The 14,806-nt window shown below is 38.9% G+C and overlaps 1 protein-coding gene across 5 annotated transcripts in view; it reads left to right on the forward strand.

Annotated features, from left to right (window-relative positions):
- srgap1a (SLIT-ROBO Rho GTPase activating protein 1a) overlaps window positions 1-14,806 on the forward strand; it is a 72,140-nt gene that overhangs the window by 26,137 nt on the left and 31,197 nt on the right. For all 5 annotated transcript variants that reach the window (XM_068314170.1, XM_068314172.1, XM_068314173.1 and 2 more), the window contains exons 3-4: window positions 5,937-6,099; window positions 12,384-12,446. In XM_068314170.1, coding sequence (XP_068170271.1) covers window positions 5,937-6,099; window positions 12,384-12,446 — 226 coding nt within the window. The remainder of the gene's footprint in view (window positions 1-5,936; window positions 6,100-12,383; window positions 12,447-14,806) is intronic.

The following is a 14,806-nucleotide window of genomic DNA, read 5'->3' on the forward strand; positions in this document are numbered from 1 at the left end:
CACGGTTCGAGCGCACCTGGTGTGTTATGTGGAATGCAAACACAATACTTGTTGAGGTTGAGTCAGTGGCATTGACAATCTTCTATTGGATGTTCAAGTGCCTCTGGAGAAACGTTGTAATCTCTGTTCCCTTTGAGAAACGTTAACCACCGTCCCACAATGATTCATTACTTTTTTTGTCAGTGACAAGAAAAAAATTCCATTTAGCCACTGTCCTAGATAAAGGCTGAAGTTCTGGTTGGGTGAGCTAAGAAGTCCAAGTGCTTTTATTGTATTTTCAGGGCCAGTAATGAAAATGAGTTCAATTTAGCCAGAGTCAGATGAAAGACACACAGACATAATGCTTTAAGATTAGGACTACAACACTTTTAACATGAGAACAACTACTAAGGCTTTATTTGTAAACTCATATTCTAATTTTTATTTTTTGTTTACCCTTTTAAAGGGAGAAATAAAAAGGAGATTAACAAGCATATTTAAATTAACTGAGAATTTTCTTTCATAGACCTAATTTGCTCATGTAGATTAATTGAACTGATTATTTTCCCAATGCCTGCACTAAAAAGTATTTTTTATAAAATCCTGATAAGTGTTCATCATGTGCTTCTGCACTGTCTAGCATTTGGCTGAGCTCAGTTTAAACAAAGGTGGTAAAATGAGCATAAGCATCAACATAACAGGTCTAATAAAAAAAATTGATTTTAAGATTTAAGTATTGTTTAAAGTCATATTATGCTCAGAACATCTTATTTTCAATCATGAAAGTAGTGCTTTCTTTCTGAAGTGTGGCTCCACCACAGTTTAATGAATTCATGATCAGCAGTTATTTCCATAAGCACAGTATCTCATTATTACATGAGAGGCAGCATTATTGTCTGTGATTATATGACCACTCTAAACAGACCAGAGTCAGTCCTGCATCTTGTCTTCACTAGTTAGCATAATTTCTGTGCGACTGGAAAAGCTTTCTGTTTCCTTTACAAATACAGGCCATCCTTCTTAACATCCATGTATGAATCTAATTTTTTTTTTTTTGCTGGCTTGATTCAGTGTAACACTACATTAACTAATCTTGCTCTTAGATCAAACACACACTTTTGTTCCATTACTGCATATGAATAGAGCTATTTGTTTTGTTTTTCTTCCTCGAGACAATCAGGAGTGAATGCAGTATAAAAAAAAAAACCTGACTGAAAGCTGTATTATTTATTATGTGTTCCAGTTTCGTGGTATTATATCTAATGATCAACATGTTGGGTTGATGGTTGTCCTTGTCATGCACACACCAAGCGTGACTCTGTGTCATACTGGAACCGGTCTCTTTGCACTCCCTTATCACTGAACCTCCATGACTTGCAAAACTTCCTCCTTCAAGTTTTGTCTCCTCCTTCATCTTTCTCTTTGCTTCATTTTCACTCCATTCAGTCACCACTACATACTACTACTATTCCTCTGATTGGCTAATGGTTGTTGTGAGACTAATGTGTCAGGGTCAGAGCCAATCAGATACTGTACAGAGAAGAAAAGTGAGGGCAACTATATCTACTGTATATGTATTGTATATGTGGGTGTGTGTGTCAAAGGCACAAGCGTCTAAAATGCAATTTTATGTATCTTGTATTCGCCACTATGACAGATAACCACAGTGATTTACTCAACCAGAAGAACTTTTACACGCCATTGGCACTTGGAGGGTGTTAGTTTTGGACCCTGTTTATAGAAGTTCAATTCTACTTGCACGTTGGCCCCATTGACTGTGCATCTTCCTGAGTTCCCTAAGCCCCAATAACACCTCACAGTGCTTGCAAATCAGCAGCATCAACAAAAATCAAACACCAAATAAACCTTGCCTTAGTCTTGTGTGTATAATTTCCCATTTCAATTAACTAAATAAAGATGCCTGCTTTCTGGGGCCACTTCCCAATGTTTATATAGTACATATGTCACAGACTTGGAGTAACATCTAGCACCAAGTGTGCAGGAAAGAAACTGCTGATAGAAAGACAGAATGAAAAGACAGTGAGAGTATGTGAACCAAAGCAAGAGGATTCTTCCCCTACAGTGTACTGCATTATTCTCTGTGTCAAGTAGAAAAAAAAAAAATTACACACAACCATTCAAGGTTATGATTGCATATCAGCACCCCTCATTCTAACCCTCTAGGAATGCGCACCCCATTGTAGCAATCCATAGACAAGAGTAATTATTATTCTTTCATGCAAAAAATTATCTAGAATTTCCATATCCGACTGACAACCGCAGTTTGTGGGAAAGCAAAGTCTTCTCTGAACCGTCCATTTGTAACCAAGCAGCTGTTAGTAGAAGAGACGCACACATGCAGACACACACCATTGAACAAATATGGACAAAACACACATTCATACTCATACACACAGGCACAAAACAGATATTGTTATGCAAGGTTTGTTCAGGGAGGGACGTAGAGTTAACACAGGACCACAGTAATTATTTTTAATAGCAAAGGCTCACCTGGGTAACATCTGAAAAAGGCTGTTAGGCATTTTTATTCATTCGGCATAAGTGTTAAAGAAGACAGCATTTGTATTATACTCATCTATTTATTAGGATTTGCAACCAACGTGTCCTGAGTGTCTCCCTGCTTCAGGCCGGTAGGTCCACTGGGATAGGCTCCTGTGACCCGCAACAGCAGAGGAAGTGGTACAGAAAATAAATGAATTAATGAATGAATGACTGTAAGCGTACTTGGTCCAATTTGCTGTAGTCACTGTGGTTTGAGGCATAAAAGAGTTTGAAGTTTTCCTACATGTAGAGCAGGTATAACCAACCCAGAACCACACTCCATGATGGTTCCACAGGAGAGGAGTCTAAACACTGAAGGTTCTTGCACCCTATCTTACACCCTGGGAGCTCCTCATGCACATTCTCATATTGAAGTGGTGCTGACTCTTATGGTTATCAGTCACCTTCCAATCATGTTGATGCTAACTCTCTGGCTCCAGTATTTATGAAACATTAGTGGATAGAACACATATACACTCACTGGCACATTGGCAGGAGTCAGTAAGTTGCTATTGTGTTCATTTTTTGCTCAGCCCCTTCCTGTGTCTTTGAGTAGTTTCCCCTACATACATGTGTTTTAGGCCCTGGGGTCCCATTTTTCCTTCTGTTGTTCTGTCTGACCCATGTCCTGCCTTGACTGTGGGGGAAATGATGACATTGAAATATTTTCCTGCCATTATGTAGGGTAAGCAAATCACTGAGTTTATGTCATTACCATTGCCCCTTTTCTTTTTTTCTCTCCTTTTTTTCTAATCACAGTCTCAGAAATGATCTAGTGAATCAGTTAATTATCAAACACACAAGGTAGTTCAAGGAGATTTGAGGTGTTTGTGAAAACTCTTGGGTATATCAGTGATTTCCTCTGGTGTTCTTTCCAGCTCCACCATACGACAAAATTTTACTTAATTTAAAGTAGCTGGGGATTGGAGGGTGGCCGGTTCAAGACCCATGTGGACCCAAAAGTTTGGTGTGTGAACTGGCAGTTGGAGGTGCTAGTCTATCTCCTGAGCACTACTAAGGTGCCCTTGAGCAAGGCACCATTCCCTAACAAGTTGCCCATGGTGCAACCCACATGACAGCTGGCCGCCACTCTACCTCCTATTATCTGCATGCGTGCAGATCCCTGTGTGCGTGTGTGTTTATGTGTGTGTGTGTGTGTGTGTGTGTGCGTGCGTGCGTGTGTGCGTGCGTGTGTGTGTGTGCTTGCTTGTGTGTGTGTGTGTGTGTGTGTGTGTGTGTGTGTGTGTGTGTGTGTGTGTGTGTGTGAAGGCGTGCGTGTATATATAATGGGGATCATTAAAAGGACTGATCATTATTATTAAATCTTTGTCACATTTTTAACAAATTATGGGTGACTCCCATGTTTAAAGCAGCCTGTCATTTTAAGAGATTTCTGTGAAGGATTTTTGCCATTTGTTAACCATCTATTGTGTGTCATGTTGCACTTTTTAGAAGTCCTGCTCATACTTGTCACTGTGAGTCCTGTCGAGTTTTTGAGTGGTATGAAGCAAAACCAGAGCTATTCTAGTCCTGACTGAAATACATAAGCAATACATTGGGCAACACTGAGGTCTTCTGCAGGAGGGGAGATAGCAGACTGGTTTCCCTGGAGAGATCCAAAATATATGCAACAAAAATTTGTTGCATATATTTTGCTGGTTTTTCCATTGTCCTCTATTTTGTGTCGGGAGGGAACAACAACGTCAGGGGTGCTATCAGGCTTAACAAGGTTGTAGTGAGTGATAGCTATTTTTACTACTGAACTGGACAATCTGACAGTGGTTGTTGAGAAGAGGATGAGATGAAAGCTGGACTATCCTTAAGAACCCCTGAGCTGGTGAGGATGAGGAGTACATTCAGCCACAATCTCATCTCTTCTCAGTACATACACCAATAAGCACTTTGACCAGTCCCTTTGGCATTAGCCATTAGGGTCAATAATGGATGCATAGGTACACCCATGCATCCTGAATACATATACATTTTTATGTGTGTATGTATCTGTCTGTCTGTCTGTCTGTCTGTCTGTCTGTCTGTCTGTCTGTCTGTCTGTCTGTCTGTCTGTCTGTCTATCTATCTGTATATACATACTGTATATGGATATGGTGTGTGTGTGTCTGTGTGTGTGTGTGTGTGTGTGTGTGTGTGTGTGTGTGTGTGTGTGTGTGTGTGCATGCGTGCGTGCGTGCCTGTGTGTGTAGAGAGAGTTTTGAATTTACATAATATGTACATAAACAGGATTATTTTTAGTCTTTTTTGCCTAACTTTCTCGCACCTGAATTTTAGTTTATTACAGACAGTAATGCTCCTAAACCAGTCCATCATTCTCCTTTTTTTATTTTGTCTATGAAACATGAATGTGATCTCCAGTGCTCTCAGATGTTTTCTTTTTTTTGGTGTTTTTGCCAATGTTTTGTCAAATGTTGTTTGCTTCCTGTTATGCAGGCTGGTTGAACTGCTTGTATCTGTCCTTCCTTTCCTTTTCATGTTCAGCTTTGGCTCTTGCAGCAGAGGCAGTGCTGGCTCAGGGCTAGTTCAGGGCTGTGTCACTCGCAGCATTTAACTTGTTGTGATGACAAGTTCTGCTTGTCAGTGTAAACTAGCTTTGTGAAGAGAGAGCAGAGGCGAGTCTCCATATGGTTCCTGCAAGATTTGACCCCAGACCCAACCATGAAACCTCTCCTCAACATACAACCACATTCTGTGCTGCTCTTAGCAGACAATAGGAATGTTAAAAATGATCTCAGAGAAAGTCAGCCTGCAAGCCCATGCTGTGGGCCACAGTTCACTATAGCCTGCATGATTTCCATACAGTTTGCTTTGAAACAGTCATCAAACATTGCAGAAAGCAAGTCCAGGTTCCAATAATTTTCTTATTTTTTTGCACTCAAGTATCTATCTTTCCTCCTTGTTTCGATCTCGTTTTCGTCTCATGTCTCTGCCCTGCTGTCGCAGTTCCTATGTAATTCTACGTTTTAACTTAAAATGCAACCATGCTTTCTGTGACTTTATTCCAGTAAATCTATTTAAAGCTTGTAGCATACTCTTCCCAGGTTGTAGCGAATAAGCTTGGATCAGAGCATTGCGAAGGCTTTGCCCCAGATACGTCAATGGTACAAAGTATTTCCACTAAAAAGAGTACATGTAATATATTGAGAGGGTTTTGCATCTGGAGCAGGCAGTATATAGGACATTTAACACCAAGGGAGGCCGATGACGCATCTCCGGTTGTCTTCCTTAAAAAGCTGTGCTGCACTTGAGGTGTTTGTAGACATTTTTCTACTTGTAAACTGCCACATTCTAAAAAAATGAGACTGCCTCAAGAAATTAGACCAAAATCACCAATAACAAAGTCAAAATGCACTGACCCCCGCTTGTTCCCCTGACCTATTTAGGAAAGACCAGAATCTGCTGTCCCCAGTCAACTGTTGGTACCTGCTGTTGAACCAGGTGAGGAGAGAAAGCAAGGACCACGCCACACTAAGTGACATCTATCTGAACAACGTCATCATGAGGTTCATGCAAATCAGTGAGGACTCCACGCGACTACTCAAGAAGGTGAGGATGGAAAAGACATTGAAGATTTGATAACAGAAAGCTAAAGAGAACTGCTGTGTAACCCTTATAGGACTGGCTAGATGTTTGGTTTTTTTAAATCATCTTCACAGAAGCCTAAATATACAGTAGCCATGAAACAGCAATCCTTTTGGGCATAAGTTCCTCTGGTTGGGGCCTTTTTGTTGGTTCAGTGTTTGTGCTTGTGTCATATGCATGTCACTTTGCAAGCCCTTCATTTTAAGTCAGTGTTGTCTAAGATCAGTTGGACATGGTGGTGATTAAATAAGACTTATTGATCAGAACTGATCACTTTGGTTAAAGCAGCGTTCATGAGCACTCACCGGGGATGGTGTTAATCAAATTTAGTAACAAGATAAAGATCATGTTTTCGGGAGTGTTATGTGGGTTTTTATAACTTTTCAGTTAATTGCTCAGGCCTGGGTAACAAGAAGGTATACATGAACGTGAAACATCAAACACACACTGGTATTAATTTTGTTTGGGAGTATAGTTTGACAAAGACTTGGAAAGTCACTTATTTTTTCAGCCTCACACTAAACCTCTAAAATCTTTTTTTTTCTCTACCATTTCAGGCTTTTTGTTTTTCTCCTGTGCTAATGTTTGACCTCTACTTAAAGAGGTCAGATGTGACCTTACTTCTAAAACAAAAATCTTAGCTCACCACTAATGTAATCCAGATTTTTCATTGTGGTTATATTGGGAAGCAGTGTCTCCAGCCACTCATATTGCACAAACAATTTCATTTTCAGTTAACCCTTTCATTTGACAGTGAAGTGTATTTAGTTGCATGATAGTCAAGATATGTACTCTCGGGCTCCTGTGCTTAATTTTATGAATTATAATAGAGTAACCTTGGTCACCACAGTTTCACTCTTCCATTTGAAAGACTGTGGCTTCATGGCTGTAGCCAGGCCTGTGCTGCCTTTTTCACCACAAAGACGACAACTCCCTAGAAGATTATGAGCTGTAGGAGACATGTGAAGTCACCGCAGGTCTAAATTACAAAGTGGCTTTTCTTCAGGGGAGTGCCTTTGTGTCAGTTTGCCTATCTTGATTCTGCGCTGTGTTTTTGCTCTACTTTACTACAAACCCTGATTATTTAAACAGAGTGCAAGTCTTTATTCTTACTTAGAGTAATCATCTACTCTTGATCACTGTGGTTTCATCAGACTGTGTGGGGGTTTGTTCCTTAAATACTCAACCAGACCCCCAACACACAAGCAGGAAACATCATTTATTTCCTTTTTGTAGTGTTTAAAAGCTCATGGTTCCACTAATTTAGCTAGATGTGAAGCAGTTGTTCTTCAGATGCTTTTCTTGTTGCTTCCACGCTATCCAACACAGTTTGACTGTTGAATTCTGAAAGCTAAAATACTTTCTTTTGTTTTTTGAAGATGTTTTGCATTCTGATTATCATTTTTTTAAACAGTTTATATACACCAAAAAAATAAACAAAAAATGCCGAATGTTTGCAAGGGCGTGGTGGTGTAATTTTTCAAAACCCACACTACAGAAGAAGATCACAGTCATGGTGGAGCAAATCCACACAGTTTGAGAATCAGTATCTGTTGTTCTGGTCATTCGAAGAAGTTGCAATCAGGTCATCTATGGCACAATAGCAGGGAGACATTTTCTAAAATTTCCACCGTGGAGACCATCTCCCCTCCATTTGAGAAGTTCTCTCTGCATTTGAACCATTCCTAAGGAGCATCCCTTAAAGCATACGAACAGCAAGTTGGGGTTAAGTATCTTGGTCAAGGATACATCTGCATATCAACTGGTGGAATTGGGTCTTGAACAACCAGCCTTCTGATAGAGTGGAGTTTTATAATAAATAAGGTGACGTGCTGACAAACCACAATGTGGTGGGAGGTCCTGGTTCACAGGTGACCTGAGACACTGTTTTCCCTTTAATTAAGGCTCCCCTGCGCCTTTCATCTCAGCAGAGGTTCAGCAACGAGACACCAACAACAGAGACGTCCCCCACAGAGACGTTTTGTAGGTTCCCTCTCTGCTTCAATGAGACAGCTGTGCTGTTGTCATCCTTCCAGCAGATCAAAGCCATGTTTTCATTTCCTGGTTTGTTCAGGTCTCCTGCTGTGAGGTGGGACAGCAGAGGAGGACCCAGAAGTAGTCCCATCCTCCGGCTGACCTGTTTGTTGTATGACATGCACATTTATTTTTTCACTGCCAGATTGTGACCACTTTTTCAAACAGCAACAGCCAGAACTTTTAGAAAACACTCCACTTTGGCTTTTTTGTTTGAATAGATGAGTCAAGTATTGGACCTTTCTCTTTGTTTCTTTATGCTTGAACAGATCTTATCCACTTTTCATTATTCATACAACTGGCTTTTTGTTTTATTCTGCCCTGTTTTATTTATGGAAGTTACGTTCTGTGGCTACAGCCATGAGGTGAATTTCCCAAGCTTCGGGCAATTTTGAATTTTTCCAAAGGCAAGACAATTGTGGGTTAGTGCTTATTTTACATACATTGTTGCAGAAATATTTTTCCATTTTGTGGTAGAGACAGAAACCCCATCTATTCATCCGTTTTCTTGAAGACATGATGGCCATAATTGTCTCGTTTTCGGCCACTTTCCCATCTTGCCGGCGACGGGCAGTGCTGCAGCCTGTCCCAGCTGACTACGTGTGAGTTTTCTAGTGGAAAAACTCTGTCTTGAATTCAAGTCCTATTTCCTTTCATCTCAGTCTTTACCTCTGCACACACTCTCATCACACCTCTCTGATCCCAGAGAAGGCTTTACATTGAGCTCTGGATCACTTCGTAGTCTTCTCAATGGAGAAAAGCTGATGAGTGTTGAGTAGTCAATGGTTTAGCCTTTTAATCTATAAGATTAGAAAAATCCTGCTTTTTCATGATCTTTCTAATTTGAGAATAAGAATCCACAATGTAAAGGTAGTTTGTTTGGACTTTGGTATGGTTGCCTTTTGTATGACAGTTAGATCTAGTCTGAACTCCACAGCATTCAGTGAGATACTGTTGAACCTCAATATCTTTTTATTGCTCCCTTATCCACTCTTAATTCCCAAACACATTTAGGTTGGACTTTTTCCACGCTTGGTGCTTCTAGAGCTCTGGTTATCCAGGATTAGACACTGCTTGTCATGTGATTATATAAGAGCTACAAATCACAGACCTGAAAGACAAGGTAGTGTTAGTTAAGGTGCTACCAATCAACCAGGCCACCCAGCATGGCACTCCTGTCATCACCTCGACAGGCTGTTATCCAAGTGTGTAATCCTCTTTGCTGTCTATTCACATGTTTTGACTTCATGCAGCTTCACCTGTGTGTGACTTGTGAAGAAGTGCGAGGATTTGTGTTTTTGCATGCAAGCTTTCACGTAAATTCCATGTGTCGTGGTCTGCTGCATGGGAACAGATCTGTCCTTTTACAGAAAATAATTGGTTTAATTGTGTGTGTGAGAAGAAAAATAGTTTTATACATGAGGCCAGTTGTGTGCAAGATAATGGGGTATATATGACTCATCTAAATGCAAGTCTGAAAATCGATTAGCTGGTAATGGTTTCTAAAAGAGCTCAAATGTGTACTTTCAGTTTGTTTTTATTTTATCCTGGTGTTAACCGACTGATATCAGCTCACCACATTGTACATGTATGGTCTAAAGCGAGTTTAGATGCAGTAGTGAGAATCTTTACTTGCCATGAATTGAATTTCTGCTAAATCTACTGTATTTACTGTATATACAGTGATAGATCTGTCTATCGATCTATCTATCTATCTATCTGTCTGTCTGTCTGTCTGTCTGTCTGTCTGTCTGTCTGTCTGTCTGTCTGTCTGTCTGTCTGTCTGTCTGTCTGTCTGTCTGTCTGTCTGTCTATCTATGTGTCTATCTGTCTATCTGTCTGTCTGCCTATCTATACAGTATAGTATAAATAGTATATATATATATATATATATATATATATATATATATATATATAAATTGTGTGTGTGTGTGTGTGTGTGTGTGTGTGTGTGTGTACACACCTATATGTATATACTGTATATACATTTAGGTATGTATGTACAGTATGTATGTATCCCTCAGTAATATTATTGAAAATTAAAATGTAATTTTCGGCATAGACAGTAAATAATATATTAATTTGCTATAAAAGTATTCTTGGTACATTGTGAACACATTGTACCTGACTTATTGCTGCTATTGATTGGCTGGATATTTTCCAACTGGAGGCCCATGCGTTGGATTTTTCATGCAGGCTTTTTGGCAATCTCCTTGCACCCTGTTCCCAAGCTCTGGTTTTTAAAATGTCTTGGTTCAGTAATTTCTTAAATATAAAGATTAATTTCTTTGGTCCAAGAAATCGTCACATCACACTGCAGCATTCATACAGATTGCCCCTAAAAAAAGCCAATATGACAGTTTTTAGTGGTTTGGTGGAGGTGGGTGCATACATAGCGGAATGCTTTTTACAAATCCAACTGTTAATAATTAATTGTAAATAATTTAATATTTGGCCTTAAGGATCATTAGGCCTGTACAATGGTAAGAAAACTGCCATGCATTAAAATACAATTTCATACACTTTAATAATAACTGATTACAGTTGAAGGTTTAGTTTTTAATTTATTTTCAACCCCGTTTAACTTTGTCATAAAATCTTCTGTGTATTCATGATCAGAGGTACGTCACCACCCGATCCCAATATACGGTACTCGGTGGATCAATAGCCTATCAGAGTCAGAACCTTTTTACAGCTTCTTAGTGCAAACAGGTTCCAGAGTGAGATTTCTCTGAGAGATATTGGACTGAAGAACGAGCTGGCTTGTCAGCCAAAGTTGTAACATCATCCGGGTAGCAACATGTGGTCAATTGTAGTGGGGAGACCATAAAGTGATTGTCATGACTTCTAATCACATAAATGATATAAAATACGAGTCAGTGTGAAGGGAATGTGGATAATCCCCTTTTACCCTATCGAGACATCATTGTTAAACTGCTTTACACAACTGTGATATGCATTAATGCGTTCGAGTGTATGATAGGAGAATAAGCCTGGTGTCATGGTAGATCGAGTTAACATATTTGGTTTTGAGTTTTATTTTCACATTAAAGCATAGAAGTCAGATAATGTGTTTAGCATATGTATTATGAAACTCAAGCTTCGACCGTTTGTGTGGAAAAGCCATTTTGACACCAGTTTCTCACAGGAACTCTGTGTTTTTAAGTTTCTCTAATACTAGTATAAAATACACTGTTTTTGCTGTTCAAACAATGACTCGTGTCTTGTCATTGTCTCTTTTCACATAAAAATACAATAAACAATGTGAATTGTCGTATTTTACTTCATTAAATGTACTTTGTGCAGTGTTTATGATTAAGCTTAATTTTTGTCAGACAGAATTGACAAAATGACACAAACGTGTTTCAGCATCACTGCTCACACTCACAGCTGCCCTTGGTAAATAAGACTGCTTTCACACTTTCCAGTTTAATCCTGAACAAACTTGCAGGTGTCAATAGCTTCAAATGTATATGATGTATAAAAATCTAAACCCTGGTTCAGATCTTGGTTTTGACTTTCTAGTGTGAAAATCCCCTTTAATACTATCTCAAGCTAATAAATCTAGGAATCAGGCAAAAGAGAAATCTGATATGACTGAGGGAAGTACCTTTCTAATGAGACTTTATCTCTTCATCTCTGTTGAGAGTTGGATAAATGCAAAGATGATGGGATAAAAAATTGAAGATCCACAACATTAGTGGAAATTTACTCGAGCAAGGAAAGGGATTAAATTACGGCGGTTTTTTTAATCTATTGTCTGTCTTGTCACATGATTTTGAGAGCATGGCAGACAAGATTAAACAGGAATAATGATGTTGCAAAATAAGCAATTATAGGGTCAAGTTAGAATTTACTTAAGTCAAATCCATTTGTGATCCTCCAGGCATGTTGAGGCGCATTTTGTAATAACGGTGCATTTTTGTAATAAATAGTCCAAAATGAAATAACTTTTTCATTTCATTTTCTAATAAAGCCGCATTTTGTGATAAATTACCGCATTTTGTAATAAACTGGCCCAATGCATTTTGTAATAAATTTTGCCGTATCATGTTATAACTTATGACATTTTCGACGTTTATTACAAAATGCACCTTTATTCCAAGCAAGGCAAGTGAAGAAGAACAAGAATTTGAACCTGGTTCAAAAAAATTGTTTGTTTTTGCAAAAAATGTAGTTGCACTAATGATGTAAATTTCTTTCTTTCATTTCAGAGCAAGGAAATAGCCTTTCAGCTCCAGGAGGACTTAATGAAGGTCCTAAATGAGCTGTACACAGTAAGTAGCAATGACCATCCTCTCTTGTTATTCTCAAAGCTGGCATCGGTTTTTAGCTGTCACCTAGCCAATTGTTCAAGTAGAGAAATGGTCAAATTAATTTTGCAGTGCAAAATCTTGACAGATGATTTCTCTTTATCTTCTGAACTGATTTTGAGAAGTATTAACTTTGTTTGATTGAATCAACAAAGTTAATTTGCTTTTAATGACTCTTTACAGCTATATCTTCAAAACAAACGATTGGAATGACAATAATTTTTTTTTGATGTAGTTAACCTTTATTCAGTACATGATTGCAGAGACAGATGTGAAGCCTGGGAAAGGATTGAGAAAGATTGCATCCAACAAAGGTGGTCCAGTCAGAAGTGAATTGAAAATTTCATTTTATGTACCATGGGCCTCTGAATTAAGATACCTGCCTTCTATATTTTAACAGCAGAAATCCATCATTTTTAATCTAGATCTAACAGACTGATAAACTTTAGCATCAAAGCTGTTTCTGCAGTCTGTTTTCTATTTTTCTGCTGTCTAGTGGTTTTTATTGCTGATATTTTATGTTTTAAGTTCTGATCTGGATGGAGAGTACTAATAGTAGCTAATTCCATTTCCATATGTTATCATCAACCTTCCATGATTTACTAGTTTAATTTAAGATTTCTAATTCCATAGTGGTTAAATAGATGCTGGTATAGTCTCAGACAGGATGAAATATGTGATTTTTATTGTATATAGCTGACACCATCAGCCACGTTCTGTCATGCTGTTTGCTTTGTCATATGAGCTACACCACATCATTTCCAGGCAACAACCAAAACTGATCAGTAGGATGTCATGATGACAGGCCACTAAAGCAAAATGACTACATCAATTTGATGTTAAACTGGACCAGCGCAGTAACGCTGGATGGGGATGTAAGTTATTAGTCCTTGCTTTCCATGAGATGACATGAAGAACAGTTCAGTTTGCTTAAACAGTTTCCAGTTACTCACTATTGGGATTTCAGTGGTTACACTTCCAGTCCATGGCAGTGCTGCGCCAAACACTACAAAGTGTTACTCCCAACTAAATGTGTGTCACTCTCACCACAGTCCATGCCTTCAGTTCGCCTTTGGTCTCATACCCACACACACGCGCATGCAAGCACGCAGCAGTTATTGCATCAGTCGGCCACAGGGCAGATGTCTGCCTCTGCCAATTAAATAACAGGTCTGCTCCATCCCAAAATATGTCTTTCTAAAAGAAACACCAAAGTAAACACAGTAGTGGCAGACTCCAGACCAGTAAGTAAGGAGTACAGGGCCCAAGGTCAGTCACCCATCTCTAAACTGGTTCCAGTTAGGTCAAACCCCACTGAAAGCAGAGAGTTCCAGACACATCAGACTTTGCTGTGTTTTCCACTTGTACAGAAATAGCTCCTTTTGGGGGAAGGATGTTTGGATTTAGAGATGGGTGAATCTCTCTGTACTTCACTTGTGGTTTTTTACATCTAAGTGTATTTCAGTGTATTTCTTGCACAGGTTGTGGAGCTGTAATTTGCAGGAGGTGCTTCGGTCCAGGTTAAACCACTGGGGTTTGAATGTATGGTCTTTGTTCTCTGTTTCAGTACATTTAGCTAGCTGTCATAAACCCATACAGATTCAAAGTTTGATTAAATTTAAGACATAATAATAAGGGAATCACAATTTATCTTTTGTACGATTGTGTTTTTGACATTTGCAACATGCCTGTTGAATGTTGTGTTGATTGTATAGAAAGGTTTGAAGAAAGATTCATTTTTAAACTCCTTTCCTTTTTAATCCCTATCCTTTTTGTCTTTTTTGAGTACTGTACTTTAGTTGGAATGGGTGATGGATGTATTGATACACGCAAAAAGCGTGCCACTGGTGGGAAGGTGCATGTTGTAAAAATAAAATAAAGATAAAATAAGACTTAATATCCCAGTGGTTACGTTGCAAATAAACCAAAAAAATGGCTGTAAACACACCATCCTTTATTTTTCTGTTGCAGCTCCTGTCTGCAGTAACTCTCCTTTCATTTACCCTGGTCGCCTTTGCTCTCTTCTCCTTCCGCCTCATTTCCTCTCCTCCTCTTTCATTTCTTTTGCTTACCTTTCGTCTTACCTTTAATCTACTTTCCTCTCCCATGTCTGACCTCACATAGTCTGTTACCTCTTTAATATCTTTATGAGATTATATTTCATGGCGGAAACGTTAAACACGTTGGGTGCAATGTTGGTAGTGTACCTCCTTTAGTTTGAGAAACTGAAGTGGAATTTACACTGGGATTAGAGGCTGTCACATTCATGTAAATATTTCCAATAAATAACCGTGACAATACTGTAAATTCTTATTGGTGATGAT

Source organism: Antennarius striatus, chromosome 4 (genome assembly GCF_040054535.1).
Source record: "Antennarius striatus isolate MH-2024 chromosome 4, ASM4005453v1, whole genome shotgun sequence".
NCBI lineage: Eukaryota > Metazoa > Chordata > Actinopteri > Lophiiformes > Antennariidae > Antennarius > Antennarius striatus.